The sequence below is a fragment of the Patiria miniata genome, unplaced genomic scaffold (genome assembly GCF_015706575.1).
Source record: "Patiria miniata isolate m_02_andy unplaced genomic scaffold, ASM1570657v1 HiC_scaffold_22, whole genome shotgun sequence".
Lineage (NCBI taxonomy): Eukaryota > Metazoa > Echinodermata > Asteroidea > Valvatida > Asterinidae > Patiria > Patiria miniata.
The window spans coordinates 18,074,846-18,091,418 of NW_024037061.1; the positions used below are offsets into that span (position 1 = coordinate 18,074,846).

General features: G+C 38.2%; 1 protein-coding gene across 1 annotated transcript; it reads left to right on the forward strand.

Annotated features, from left to right (window-relative positions):
- The first annotated feature begins 612 nt into the window (after positions 1–612).
- On the forward strand, positions 613–9,091 carry LOC119730182. The gene is made up of 9 exons (XM_038202968.1): positions 613–686; positions 1,903–1,997; positions 2,939–3,145; positions 4,366–4,425; positions 5,084–5,281; positions 5,665–5,790; positions 6,829–6,916; positions 7,043–7,093; positions 7,422–9,091. The coding sequence occupies exons 2-9, from the start codon at positions 1,932–1,934 to the stop codon at positions 7,502–7,504; spliced, it is 879 nt and encodes a 292-aa protein (XP_038058896.1). The 5' UTR covers positions 613–686; positions 1,903–1,931; the 3' UTR covers positions 7,505–9,091.
- The last annotated feature ends 7,482 nt before the right edge of the window (positions 9,092–16,573 follow it).

Genomic DNA, 16,573 nt, shown 5'->3' on the forward strand with positions numbered 1-16,573 from the left:
TTTTAAAAGCAATTTAAATTTGAAAATATTTTTATAAGAAATTTAAATTTGAAATTATTTTTATAAGCAATTTAAATTTGAAATTATTTTTATAAGCATTTTAAATTTGAAATTATTTTTTATAAAAAATTTTATTTTGAAATTATTTTTATAAGAATTCTATTTTTTTTGAATTAACTAAAATAGTTTTTTAAAACATTTTGAAAAGAAAACTATGTAGAGCGGTAAATTTTGAAATATTTACTGAAAAAGGGGAACGGCAATGAACGGCCACCATAGTTGTCCTATCCAGTCTGTGTATATGGAGATCAATGCTTGTATTATACAGTCCGTGCGTTTCGTGCGCATTAATATTGGTGGTGCGTCGGTAAAGTGCTGACTTAAGGTTACTTGTTTTGCAGTATGAATCTAATGAGAGCTCAAATACACCAGTGGTAACCAAGGCCTTTTTTCATCACTCGGCCGTACCATTGCTATAGCGTAGGGATCTAAAAGCGGACCCTAAGATAGATGATGGGAGGCTTTTGTGGCAATACTAAAGCAAATGCTATATTAAGAATATGACGTAATGGCGCGCAATAATAATTATTGCCTGACAAACGCAGTCGGTATGAGCTTTGTACAGTACGCCGTGCCAGGCAGTGACGACGGTTGAAGAAGCAGGAACACTCCAGCGTAATTATAAGGTAAAACGATTGCATTTGTTTTTCATTCCGTAAGATTCAATGCAGTCATTCATTACAATTTGTACAATCACGTACAAATTTTACAATGATATGATATTTGATAAATATTACGTACACAGCAATCAAGCAGCAAATGAAATTACATTGAGGTATAAGGTTTAAGCGAAAGGCTTTGTGTCTATAAGGCACTTGTACAAGTGCAAATTACATCTAGTGGATGTCCAGCATAGGGCGCCGAGGCGGAGCAAAGAAGCAAGAATTTCTGTATTATGTTCTAATATACTATGCAAACTAACCTATGGACACTGAGACAAATATAGGTTACAAGATACTGTGAAATGGACATATAGTACAAACAAAACACAAGATAAGACAGACAACTACGTGTGAGACGAGGCATTTTTCACTGAGATAGGGCAATGATTTTTAAGAGAATCATCCTAATTATTCCAGTATAAAAGATGCCTCGACGAACAACACTATTTAATACATTGACGTTCTTTTAAATTGGACGAACACATTTTCCCTAGCACCAATTCGTGTATTATAGCTTATAGGCCTACATACAATTTAGATGTCTTTTTCTGCGTCAAATACGAAATTAATACAGGGAGGGATTATCTTATGCGTGATTGTATACATGAGTTATTCCCGTGAAGTGATATAAGTCATTACAATGTAATAGATTTTAATTGAGCAAACATCATGATCACGATAGCCTGCATTCGAAATTGCACGAACCGCTCGTCTTCGTAAAATAAGTAATGTGTCACATTAACGTTTCGTAAACGTATTAACTGCCCCGATTCAAGATTGAGTAATTTAAATATCGTAAAACGAATGAAATGAAATTGTACTCGGGAGGTACTATTTTAAACGAGTAACATGCCAGTGTTCTTAAATATTTGTATTGCTTCTTCGTCAATACGGTTTTCCGAGTAAGTTTTTCATAAAATTATTTTATTTTATTTCATAAAATTATTTAATCTGAATTAGCTTTGTTTTATTAAAAATCAAAGGAACAAATTGTGTGTACTTGAATTGATCGATACAAAATTATGAAAGTTGATTAGAGGACATAAATACATAATTTGTTTATGAAATGCGTAGCTGCCACAGAGGTCATCTTTGAAATGCGAGCAAACATAGATGAACCAGACCGACGGACAATTAACTGATTGATTAATTGATTGATTGATTGATTAATTGATTACAGAGAATCCAGAGATACTTTCTGTCACGGTGATGGCCACTACTAATGCCCCTCCTTCCTACGTGGCTGCGCCTCAGCCCGTCGGCCAGCAACAACTGGTAAGCCAGTCATCTCTCCCGGAATATAACAGTTCAGAATAATTATGGTGTAAAGGAAAAATCAAATAGGGCCCCAATATTGTGCACTGTGTGTATATCAGTATTATGTTAATTACTATAAGCCATCACTTATTTTATGATAATTATATGAATGACATTGATGGTGCTTTTATGTTATATACCCGGTATTCACTATGCCTGCTCTGTACCGTTCAGTACAGGCAAGCTGTACACGCCGCTGGTCTTCGTACATAACTACACGCGCACAATACTTATACAGTCCACTTATTACATTAAGTTTGCAATGTCATGTACGTACATGTACATGGACCCTATTCATGTGCTAATTTTGCCATGAAAACAATTAAATCTACCTCAAGGACATAGTGTGTGTCGTGTTGCGCGAGTGTATCAATGAAAACATTGACTTAGTTCATTGTTTTTTTATTTGTTAGGGTTGCATTGTACCTACACGAAATATTTGTTATCCAAAATATCACGTGTTTTTTTTATTCACAATAATCACTCCTCTTAACAAACCCCAAATTGGTCATTTGACTTATGGTAAAAATATTTTTAAAAAATCATCTCCCATATACTTTTATAAAAGTTGGCCCGAACCCAAATGAGGAAAAATTCTGGAACCTTGTTCTCGTTATTTTGCACTTGGGTGACGTAAGCTGTCAAAGTGCGAAAAAGAAACTTGAAATTATCTGAACAGTTGTTTTGCATGCGAAGCCCCCCCCCCCACTTTTAAATGTTATGGCCTCGCCCATGAAAGGGTAAAAAAACATTGAATCAATAATGGTTTTGAACTTGTGGAGGCATCCATACGTGATCCTGAGAGTTTCAAAGAGTGTACCGACAACATGCATAATGGGCCCACACAAGACCAATGAGTCATACCCCGAAAACCATTGACACTCAACCTGATTCACCAGGTGACGGTGCAACCCGCTGCCGGCGTTACTTTCGGCACGGTCAACCCACAGCCTCGAAGTGGTAACTGGAAGGGTATTGTATGGACAGGAATAATTCAAGTGGTTTTGGGTTCCTTAACCGTCATTCTGGGGATTGTCACCCTGACTGAATTTGGCCAGTTCTTCTTTTTCGGTGACATCGGATCTCCAATTTGGTGTGGTATATTAGTAAGTACAATATTCACCCTCATTCCATGCTATTCTTTGTTTATTGACAGTGCTGATTCATTTGTTTCTTTGTTTCTTATGTAGCCTTTGATGCCTATTATGATCATCCTTTTGGTAGAATACAGGGCCACTCCATTCCATATCCGCGCATCCATGGCTGCGTGGATGCGCAGTCGGTTTTCTATAGGGCCCTCTATTGATTAAAATTTACTTCATGCCCCCTCCGCATCCGCGCATCCAGGCATCCAATAAAGCGCCCTCTATAATTGATTTAACTTAACTTCATGCCACCGGCGCATTTCTATAGCGCCCTCTATTGATTGAAACTTACTTCATGCCCACTCCGCATCCGCGCATCCGCGCATCCAGGCATCCAAAAAAGGGCCCTCTATTGATGAAAATTTACTTATGCCCTTCCCCGCATCCGCGCATCCGCGCATCCACACATCCACGCATCCACGTCAGGGTAGGTAGGGGTTGGTTTGAGATAGGGAAATAAAGTAGTGAGTCTATAGGGTAAATACAGTAAAAGGTCCTGGGGTAAATAAAACGCCCTCTATTAATGACTTCATGCTCATCCACCCCGCTTTCGCGCATCCAAGACATCCCAAGCCGTCACTCGGTGTATATACTACGTACTCGTCATTCATTCACTCTCTATAGCGCCCTCAATTGATCACAATTTACCTCACGCTCATTCACTCTTTACCGCCCTCTATTTTTATATATATCTACGTTCATACCGCATGTTGTATACCCACGTACGTACGCGTTAGCATGGGGAATTCTCATATATACCAATGTTGCTTCGTTCTCAAAAGAGTGCCCAACGTCAACGACCCCACTCCTCACATCGCATCCAACTACCAAAAAAAAACCTTTTCCCGGCGTGGCCCTGCATTCTATAGTTGCTCCATACTTTTAAACAGAGGCTTATGTGGAGAGCGGGGAATGAATTTTGCGGAATATTTCTCATTAAAAAAGACGAAAAGTTGTTTACATGCACGAGGTTTACGGTGGGATAACGGTGTACGTGTGCAATAATACGTTTACGTTGTACAACAGACACTTTCGTTTTGTGTCCACATCGGAGGCTAAAGTGTCCAATATCTTGCCAAATGAACATTTTGGTTGCATTTGTATACATCTGTTGCACACGTGGGGACGCCAAATGAATCCTCTAGCCTTTCCTAAATCTCAGCAATGATTTTTTTGTACAGTTCTACGTCGTCGCTGGAATCTTGGGCATAGTGTCAGGATGTAAGAAGCATTCCGGAGTGGTAAGCAGTGTTAAGGGTTTCTTACTTGGAAGTATAATAGTGTTTTAGTTGTTGCTACCTTAGACTTTACACAAGTCGGAATTGCTTTAAGTCGGTATCTTAAAAAAAGTAGCAAAAATCACTTCGTTTACCTCTTTCCAGATGCCCGACAAGGTACACCTCAGCGCGCATTCCACTTCAGTGCCGTATAGCATGAATGCGCACCCACTGTACGTACATTGTACAACACGCGTATTACACGTACATGTGTGTACATGTACTGCAGAGCATGTGCATACATGTGGTGCAATAGTTAGCAATATCACTTGAAAATAACATGAACATGTACGTTTTTAACATGCTGGTCCGGATTTGACGCATGAGGGCGCGCGTTATGTACTGTAAGGACGTATGCGAAGGCGATATGCGCTGTGAGTGGATTTACAATATAGGCACAGACCGAGCGCAACCCAGACTTGGCCAAGTCTATTGCTACCTTGAAGTGGGAAATCTTCAAAATGGGTGGGGGAGTAACAAATGAATACAGTCCTGTGATATTTCGCAGATATAAGGACTGAATATTAACATATGACCACTTTAATGGACTTGGACCAATTCCACCAATGGACAAAAAGTCTTTTAGAAAGATTTCGAAGGAATTGTTTTTTTTTCTGCACAGGCTGTCGGCTACATGGTCATGTCCATCTTGGCTTGTCTGGCTGCGTGCTGCGTCATTGGTTTTGGGGCTGCCATGATGGCGATCATCAATCAAGTCTGTCATCCAATTTATACGCGTTATCGTTATGACTACACTTATGGCTATCGTGGCCAGAGCGTCTCGTACTATGACGACCCTCCTTCATTCTGTTATTTGCAGGTGAGTCGAACTTTAATCCCCTGATAATGAAACGTTTTCGTGTTTCTGCCTCCAGGGGTGTCTATCTTTTTTTTCTTCATTTTCTTATTTGTTACATTTATTTATTTCTCAGCGAATTTGCCGTCGTTGCTTCACTTTCGAGGCGCTATATTAATGAGAATCACGTCTCCGCTTTTCTTGATTTGAAGTATTTCCAAACAGCGATTTGTGTTTCAATGTGTATGATGAAGTTAAACGATTTTGAAATCTACCTAGACGTTTACAAGACGGAACGTTAGGCCTACGTACTGCAAAGATATTTAGGTTTAATATGTGTTGAATTGTGGGATACCCTGAAGTGTGAAGGTAACTAATACATCATCTCTTGCAATGATTCTATGCAGGCGGCTGTCAATGCTGTTTATGCTATACTGATAATTCTCGCCTTAGTGGAGTTTGTTGTCGCCATCATTGGTGCCAGCATGACCTGTGGTCCACTCTGCAGTGGTGGATCAGCAACTCAGACAGTGGTACGTGACAACACCAAGTTATGTCCTTGTAGATCTGCATTGCTTTTTTTAAAATCTAGATCAAGTAAAATTCAGTTTTACGCGGTGTAAATTAGCTCATTGTGATTTGTCTTAGGACATGGTGCGTTGGGATTAGGTTATTAAGGACTTTTGAGACCTTGTGATTGTACGAACCGAGCATTTCATGTTTTTGAGGTAAACTCCAGTTTAAATTCACCTGATAATCTATAGTGGGCTCATTTCTAACGTATGTATCGCAGCATAGATGTATCACAAGTATGGCAGTTATTGTTGCATATGGCTATATAAGCCTGCCTTTCATCCTTTGATTGGCTTTCTTTCGAAAGCACTTCTGACAAAAACAATCTACAGGATGAGTAAAAAAAAGGAGACCCAAATGGTGCTCCCATTTTTTTCAAAAGACGTTCTGCATGTAGCGCTTTCCAGATCTACAATATAAAAAAAAAACGATTAATAAACTTTCTTTCAGTGAAAGAATCATTCAAATCGCTCGTGTACTTTTCAAGTTATGGAATTTTGAACACAAACACCATTTTGTTTAACATTGTCCACGGATCACATTAAGGTACATGATCTAGGTAAGAGCTGGCAAGCGCTACATTTTCAAATAGGGGGTCACCATTAGGGCTTCCTTTTTTTTTAACTCTCCCTGTAGTTATTGTCCGTGATGCCCTGGACTACCACTGAAGCTAGAAGACGAAACTATGAAAGGATAAATAGGCCTATATGTTACAGCACGGAAACACTTAATACTCGGGAAAGTATAGCGAATGCCTTTTAGACCTAAATTTGCTCAGAGATCATAATAATTCGACCACTTAAAATGTTAACATTATGGTAACACTTAGGTGTCGGGGATTTTAAGAGGAGAGGTCGATGTAAAAAGAAAAACACATTCAGATTCTGGATAAACGACAATTACACGTACGATAGCAAGGTGGTAGGTATTTAATTATAGGATGATGTATTTGAGAGAAAAAACACCCAAATGAAGTATAATTGTTCTCATAATGACAGATTCAATACCAAGCTCAACCACACCTGGTGGTTGCCACACAGCCCCAGGGACCGGCCTTCTACAACATTGCTGGTCAGCCACAAGTTGGTAAGAGACGTCTTAAAAATATTGTTTTCATCTATAGTAATGATCAGATAGAAAAATCCCAGGCTTATGGTCTCTCCTATGCAGTCTCTTGATTCATATAATGTGTTCCCCGTTGTTCTTGTTTAGCCTACCCAGCCCAGCAGGGGCAGTATCCGCAAGCTCAAGCGCCCCCAACGGGTGAGTAATGGTACCAAGAACTCATTAAATAGGTCATCGATGAACTTTGACCTGAAGGCGTGATATCTAGGGGTTGAAACAGACTTTAAGTCTTGCCTTATTCATGTTAAGCTGCATGTGGATGTACATTAGGTTTTAGCAATATGCCTACCTTATGTGTCAATAAAGAGATGTTGCATACGTTTAATTTTCATACAGTGAATGAAGAAAAGTGTACTCAGATATTTCCTCAAAAGCTCTTGTTACATAACAAAGAATGTATACACGGTCTTATCCTTAAAACTGCATTCGGCCATTTTCCCTCAGTTTGTTTTGTTTGAATTTATAGCCTACCCAGCCCAGCAGGGGCAGTATCCGCAGGCTCAAGCGGCCCCCACCGGTGAGCAACAGTACAAAGAACTCGTTCAATAGGTCATCGATGATCTTTGACCTGATGGAATCATGATATCTGGAGTTGGAAGAAGAATTAAATTCTTGATTTGTTCATGTTAAGCTGTATCTGGATGTACATTAGGTTTTAGCCGTACATGCTGTGGGTCAACAAATAGATTTAGATGCAATGCAATAATGTTGTCCTGCTTTATTTTAGAATAATTCAAATAAAAGTTGGAGAACTGGCGCTTATTTTTTTTATAAATGAAGAAAGCATAACGTACTCAGATATTTACTGAAGAGCTGATGTTTCTTAAAGGATAATGTATATTTTTACACAGACTAATATTGAAAATTTCCCGAAATCACGGCATCGGATGCAGACATTGGCTTAATTTGTTGAGCTCCCAAGCACTGTACGTATTTTGGCAGCATCGGATTTTGTTGCCACATATTCAAAGACGTACAACAATGAAAGCCAAAGCCAGGTTTGACACTTAACAAATAAAGGAATCACCCTTATACATTTTACATGGGGCAGGATAAATTCCTGCGTATTGGGAATATTGAGTTGAAGTTTTTTTTTCTGGTTATGGAACTTACTGTGCAATATGGAATCGGAAGGGTTCAATTTTATGTGAGACTTGGCGGAATTTTGTATTATAACGAAATAAAAATATGGCACTCTAGTCTGTACAACACATAATGAGCTACACTTCTTCGATTGTGACCATTAGATCTATTTGTTTAATCTAGGTGATAGCTGACATTGAGTTTAGGTTGTAATTCACGAACTTTGTGTGAGTTTAGGCCTACAGCGTGCTCAGTGACTATCCACGTCAGTGATTATCAGATTTGTCTATTATACAGGATGAGTGAAAAAGAAAGTGACCTAGGGTAGTTGTTTGCCTCTTAAAAAGCAATAACAGTTGACACACCATCGAAGCGTACATTAAACAAGCATGCTTTTTCCACTCATTTCAACAAATAAAATACTGAAATTGATCCATGCCATGAGAAGTTTACTAAAATTTTTACAAACAGACCATACAAATTTTTTACTAAAATATTGCATTTTAGCGCTGTCAATGGAATGCCCTAAGAAGCTATATTGTATTATGTGAGAACCACAGATTGCACACATGCATTTAGATACAAGTGAGATTTTAATAATATTTTTCTAAAATAATGATGGTGATTTTTGTCCGTTTTCCTGGGCAAATGTTCGTTCATTCTTAAAGGCAGGAAAACGTATGTACAAACATGTTCATTGGTGGACAGCTGAATATAGGGATGTGTATTAAAATATATTAACTTGTGAACAAAGCACGCAAAATACATGAAATTGTCAATGTTACTAGTGATTGATATGTACAAAATCGCCCTATGTTTATTAAACTGAGCGAGCCATATATTTTTTTAATATTCTTATTACATTTAGGTTTTAGCAGTCATGCGTCAAGAAATGGCTCTATTTTGCAATACTGTTCATAAAATTGAACTTAGAATGTTGGAGAACTGATGCTTATTTTTTTGTAAAGTATAATGTACTCAGATATTTACTCAAGAGCTTTTGTATGATGGATAATTATTAAATACATTGATATTGTGCCTTTCCCGAAATCATGGCATTAGTTAATGCATTGGCTGCATGTTTTGAGCTCCTAAATACTAGAGTCAGTTTGCTCGATCTGATATTTTTTGACTGCACATTCAAAAGAAAGGAATTATAGCCTGATACATTATACAGGCATGATTAAATCGGTCATATGTGGAATATTGAGTTGATGTTGAATTGTTCACGGTCTGGATATGGCACTTATTGCAATGTGGCAACGGAAGTGTTCAATTTTGTTTCATGGAAAAACACTGAAGAAAAAAAACGAGCAGTGCCCACTTGTACGAAGGAACCAAAAGAAGGAGTGCAGTAATGATAGTTATACAGAACATTCGTACGGGGGAAAACCTTCATTTATGTTTTGCTTGGGTTATGCTGCTAAAATATAAGTTGCATTGATTTCATTTTTGTGATGCCTTTGGTATCATAAACTCCTTTAGTCTTACGAAACCATATTTCAGGGAAAGGGTTTTAAAACTGTAAAATCAGGACATCACGTGCGTTTTTATTATTCCATATATTTCCTTTTCTATCGCAAATTTCGTTATGCAGATCTTTATGTTATAGGTCTAAAATATAAAGAATGTTTTGATTCTGATCGCCGCAGTCCTCAATTGAGGTCAATAAAGAAATTCAAATGTCTTGAATTTGCGTTTTTGTTCTTGAACCGTTTTAGTAGTTCTGAAGAGTTTTCGTCCTGCCTTGATGCTAGTTTTTCCAAACTGTATAAATGGGTTACAAATTCAGTACTGAGAGAAAGAGCAATGCAGATTCAAGAGAGTAAACACTTTATTCACACAATTCCAACATGGCGCAGCCCAATCTTTTCGACTCCAGCGGGCGCTGTGTAAATAGACTGTGAACACAACACTCGACTATACTATTGGATCCACGAAACCCTCACGTGTTCTGTGCAGTCTTTTTTATATTTAATTAATTTAATTTATTTATATTTAAATATTACATTATCCTTATAAAAATATTTACAAACGTAGCATAACGTTCACGTTAAAAATAAATGTTGCAAAATGTGCCAAAAGTGTGACCGTATTTGCGGTCTCAATTTGTATGTCAGCATAAAAATGGAGACCGCAAACGTCAAAATTGAGTGGGAGGCTGGATGTTGGAACGGAGTTGAAACTGTTGATTGAGCAACTCCAGACAGAGTAGGTCCAAATGCAATAGCAGATAAACTCACTGAAGAGGAAAAGAGTGCGATGACTTCCATTGACAACTTTCTTTCGACAAATCCGGTTCCACACATCAGCTTTCCAACAACTCGAGCAATTCATGAGATGGAAGCCACCGAGCCGCAATACAGGATGGATTGAAAAGAAATTAACCGAATTCTTAAAATTATGTGGCTCCATTTTGATAAAAGAAATAGGGATAAAGTACATCTTATTGACTTTTAACTGTGAACAATTTCGCGTAATTTTCTTACTCTATGACCGGCGTTGTATCTACATGTATTTCAATAAAAAGATCACAAAACTCGGCTGTCCATGGACGTTCAGATCCCAGTTTTCGTTGGAAAGTGGTGGGGTGATTGGACATCATCTACTGATGGGGGCGCTGTTCAAACCGGCTGATCATGGGCAATATCGGACAATAGGTGCCGCTTATCATGGCGGCACATTTGCCGACGTTTGCGCGACATTCAGAGCGCTCGTAAAAAACGGCACTCTTTACAAAAATATTTGGGGGGGGGGGGTTAAATAACCCTCATTATCCCCTCCCCCCGCTGGCTAGGCCACTAGTATTGCCCTCGAATATGAGTACCGGAACATACTTAAGGAAGCATTTTGGTACAAGTCGATGTTGTTTGAGATTGGCAGTGAAAAAGATCTTATTACGGTATTGGAGGGGTTCAACTTTATGTATGACTAGTCAGAATTTGGAATAGCATTAAAAAAAACCTGATAATCTATACCGTGCTTGGAGTGAGCGGCTTCCTTGAATTTGACCCCCATAAGATCCATGGGCGGCTTCTGTAGGACTGGTTTTCCAACAAAAACTCTGTGAGATTCCATCCCCTCTCTGCGAAAATTTGGTTGCAGATTAAGCCGATATGTCTGGTTGACCCCTCTCCTATAATACTGACTTAAGCAGGGCGGGCGTTCTTTGCATAACGATTGATCTACGTTATAGAAAAGACAAAACTTACCATCAATTCTGCAACACTTCACTTAAATTTAACATTGTTAATGTTTTCGAATAGGAGCTATACGGACCCTGGGATGGATGATAATGGGAGGCTTTTCCAGCCAATATTAGAGCAAATGCTATATTTGGAATATGACGTAATGGCGCGCAAAAATAATTATTGCCAGATAAACGCAGTCGGTATGTGCTTTGCACAGTACGCCGTGCAACGCAGTGACGACGGTTGAGGAAACGGGGACACTCCAGCGCAAGGTAACACGATTGCGTTTGGTTTTGCATTTCGTGACATTCAATGTTGGTATTTATTACAATTTGTTCGATCACGTAGAAGTACATAAGGAGCACAATGATATGATATTTGATAGACGCTGTGTACACAACTATTTAACAATAAAGCAGCAAATGAAATTACATTGAGGTATAAGGTTTAACCGAAAGGCTTTGTGTCTTTAAGGTGCTGCATGTACAAGTGCAAATTCCATCTAGTGGATGTCCAGCATAGGGCGCCGAGGCGGAGCAAAGAAGCAAGCATTTCTGTATATGTTCTAATGTTCTATGCAAACTAACCTATGGATACTGAGACAAATATAGGCTACAAGATACTGTGAAATGGACAATTAGGACAAACAAAACACAAGGTAAGACAGACAAGTACGTGTGAGACAGGCATTTTCGTCACAAAGATAGATAGATAGGGCAATGATTTAAGTATAAAAGATGCCCAGCCTGAACAACACCGACGAACATTATTTAATACATTGACGTTCTGCAAAATTGGACAAACACTTTTTCCCTATAGCTACTTTCAGTATTATAGCCTATACATGAAATTCAGAATTTGTTTAACGTCAAACAAGAATTTATACAGGGAGGGAGTAACTTATGCATGAATGTATACATGAGTTATATTGCCGTGAGATGGAAAGTATATTTAATATAGCAAACATTGGAGCAGAGTGATCACGATAGCCAGTATTCGAAAATACACGAACTGCTCGTTTTGGTAAAGTAGGTAATGTGTTGAATTTAGAGAAACGTTTCGTTAACGTATAAACTGCCCCAATCAAGATTGTGAAATTTAAATATCGTAAACGAATGAACTAAAACTGTACTCGGGAGGTGCTATTTAAAACGAGTATGATGCCACAAGATTTTAGGCTTTGCATGGTGGAGTATCAGTACCGTTTCGGTTTGCGGTAACACCATGTGGTAATAACTATACTGCTTACAAGTTTTTTAGTTCTGAAAAGAACTTGCCCTGCTTATTATCAACTTTCGCTGTGTAGTTTTTGTTCTGATAAGAGCAGTCCTGCTTTCATTTCTAAACGAACTTGTCTTTGGTCACAACGTTTTTACTAGCCTGCTCTATCATTTGAGTTGAGGACATAAACACATAATTTGTTTTCGAAATGAAATGCGTAGCTGCCACAGATGTCATCCTTGAAATGCGAACAAACATAGATGAACCAGACCGACATAAAAGCTGATTGATTAATCGATTGATTAATGTGAATTACAGATAATCCAGACATACTCTTTGTCACGGTGATGGCCGCTACAGACGCCCCACCTGCTTACGAGTCTGTGTCTCAGCCCGTCGGCCAGCAACAAATGGTAACCCAGTCGCTGTCCCAGAATATAACAGCTCATCATAGTGTAAATAAAAATCAAATAGAACCAATATTGGGTACTGAGTGCATTTCAGTAATGTAAATTAGTATAAGCCATCACATCTTTAAAGATAATTAAGATATGTTTTGTGATTGGTGGTGCGTTAATGTTTTATTCGGTACTCACTATGCCGTCGCCATATTGCCTGCTTTGTACCATTCAGTATTATACAACACCTGAATAAATCCCAGTCATCTGATCGGTGGATCGTTGATCACATGTCATTGAATTATTCGTACCAACGCACGGCGCGCGCGTGGCGCGCAGCGCACAGTGCGATGGAAATTCTATTGCACTGTGAATAGAACTTCCATTGCACGCTGTCACTGCTGCTGGTGGTGGCGCTGTTTTAAATCGAGATAAATTGAATCTGATTGGTCTTAATCTTTCGAACAGTTTACATTAATATAAGTATGATGAACTTGTCGAACTTTTAAACAGTTTTGACCTGAATAAATTGGCTTTTAGAAGTCAACCTATCAGATGACAAGGATTTATTCAGGTTTTATATAAAACAAATAATGAATGTTTCACGTTCGTGCAAAGGAAAGAATAATTTCATTCGGTGACAGATGAAATGTTCCATTCCACTCGGCTTCGCCTCGTTGAATGGAACATTTTATCTGTCACCTCATGAAATTATTCTTACCATTGCACTCACAAATTTTTTTCGAAATAAACACCAAAGGGTCACTTATCAAGACATTTTGCAGCAGATGAAATATTTGAATTTATAATTTCACACCTGGTGACGTACAGTCTTAGACAAACTGTCTCTTAAAGGGAATATACAACATTTGCAAACATCGAAAAATAAAACTACCAAGTTTTTGCGAAATACCTTAATAGGATGTTGGTAAATGACAGTCTAAAGCATCCTGTAAAATTATGGCACCTGGTATACTGTCATTTTCAAGAAAAGTGGTATTTTTGTATCAATTTCCAACGCTGATCGGCCGATCAGCGTTGGAAACAACTGGCTTTTTTTCAAATACTGGCCCCAATTGACCATTGCACTTGTTTGCAATCGATTACAAACCTATGAACGGGTACGAGCCAGCTAGACTGGTTCCCTGACCTTACAATTCCCCAATGTATGTAAACTGCTCTGTTTCTTCTTATATGAAGTCAGGGAACCAGACTACAGGAAAATGATCGTTTTTCTTGGTTTTTATAGCATTTTCGATCCCAAAACCTCCAAAAAGTCAGTGTAACTATATTTGCTTTATATTTCCAACCCCCCAATTCCATCCATTTCTGAAAATTACAGCAAAAGCAAATGATGTATATTCCCTTTAAGGGGAAGGAGACACCTTTCATAATTTGGGGGTTAGGGGAAATGAAATTACAAGGGACTGCAACATTATTTCATACTCATGTCAATTTTGTTTTCGTTTGAATTTTTACTTGGCGGTCTAGGTAGTAATAATTACACGGCAACATTTAAAAATGTGTTTCGTTTTTATGAAGAGGCAGTACATCTTTTGTAATAAAAATGGGGAATGCTAAAAAAGGTACAATTTTGTTTTGAAAATCAATTTTGTTGCACAAAAATTTGAAAAAAAAGAGCTGGAAGGTGTTTCCTTTGAAGCAAATCTGGCACATAAATAGAAAACAATTCAGATATAAAAAAAAATTGTGAGAAGGAAAAATTAAATTCAATTTAATGTTGAAATCAAATTTGAATGTTATTTTGAGTTGCCAAATAAACGTATAGCTATTCGAGATACATTTACAGATATATAGTACTATAAACTTTTATTTCGCCGATTTAGACCTTAACATACACATCAATTTAGCCTTTTATATGAAATCACTTCCCTTCTATACCAGTTTTGGAAATTTTGGTTTTACGCCAAAAACAATTACATGCCAACTAAAATTTCGAAGAAATAATAATGAACTTCATCTGTTTTGTTATTTAATGTCTGAAACAAAATTTGGATTAGATTACTGGCGTTTTGTCATATTCAAGATTTTGATTATATAAATATTTTTATGAAGACAATTGTGACACGCCCCAAAAGGGATAAAAAAAAGATCACAATTTGTAAATATTTTCTTCACAACGCACCATACATTGCCTGTTTCAGATGGATTTTATCTCACTTTCATAAAAGTTGGTCCCACCCCAAATAGGCAAAATTCTGGAATTTGGTTCTCGTGATTTGGTACTTGGGTGAGCTGTCAAAGTGTGAAAAAGAAAATTGAAACTATCTGATTTTTTTTTGCATGCGAAGCCCCCCACTTTAAAATGTTATGGCCTCGCCCATGAAAGGGTAAGAAAACATTGAATCAAGTGGTTTTGAACTTGTAGAGGCATCCATACGTGATCTTGAGAGTTTCAAAGAGTGTGGCAAAAAAATGCAAATGGGCCCCCACAAGCCCAATGACTAATACCCAGAAAACCATTGACACTCGACCCCACCCATCTCGTGTCATTCACCAGGTGACGGCGCAATCAGCTCCCGGCACGGCCAACCCACAGCCTCGAAGTGGTAACTGGAAGGGTATTCTATGGACAGAAGTAATTCAAGTGGTTTTGGGTTCCTTGACCGTTTTTCTGGGGATTGTCACCCTGTCAACATTTAAGGCTTTCATCTATATGAGTGACATCGGATCTCCAATTTGGTGTGGTGTACTAGTAAGTACAATATTCACCCTCATTCCATGCTATTCTTTGTTTATTGACAGCACTGATTTGTTCGTTTCTTTGTTTCTTGTGTAGGTTTTGATACCTGTTATGATCAAACTTATATACAGGGGCTTGTGTGGATAGAGGAGAACGAATTTGGCCAAATATTTTCTCCCGTACCTGACAAATTTTTCTTTTTAAAATATAAGAAAAGTTGTTAACATGCACGAGGTTTTCGGTGGGGTAACGGTGTACGTGTACAGTGATGCCGTGTACCGTTTTGTGTCCTCATCGGAATCTGAAGGTGTCCAATATTTTGCCAAATGAACATTTTTCGCTGGATTCGTATACATCTGTTGCACACGTGGACACAAAATGAATCCTTTAGCCTTTCCTTTATCTCAGCAATGATTTTTTTGTACAGTTCTACGTCGGCGCTGGAACCTTGGGCATAGTGTCTGGACGTAAGAAACATTCCGGTCTGGTAAGCTATTGTCAAGGGCCTCTTACTTTGCAGTATAACGGTGTTCAGTAATTGCTACCTTGAACTTGGAAAATCTTCAAAATGGGGGGGGGGGGGGGAGTAACAAATGAATACAGTCCTATTATATTTTGCATATATGGCCTGAACATTAACATAGGACCACTGGACATGGATCAATTCCACCAATGGACAGAAAATCTTTAGAAACATTTCAAAGGAATTGGTTTTTTTCTGCACAGGCTATCGGCTACATGGTCATGTCCATCTTGGCTTGTTTGGCGACGTGCTGTGTCATTGGTTTTGGGGCTGCCAGGATGTCAGCCATCAATGACGTCTGTCATCCAATTTATAAGCGTTATCGTTATAGCTATGAGAACCCTCCTTCATCCTGTTATTTGCAGGTGAGTCGAACTTAAATCCCCTGATAATGAAAAACGTTTTCGTGTTTCTTTTTTATCATTTTCTTATTTATTACATTTGTTTATTTCTCAGCGAATTTGCCGTCCTTGCTTCACTCTCGAGGCGCTATATTAA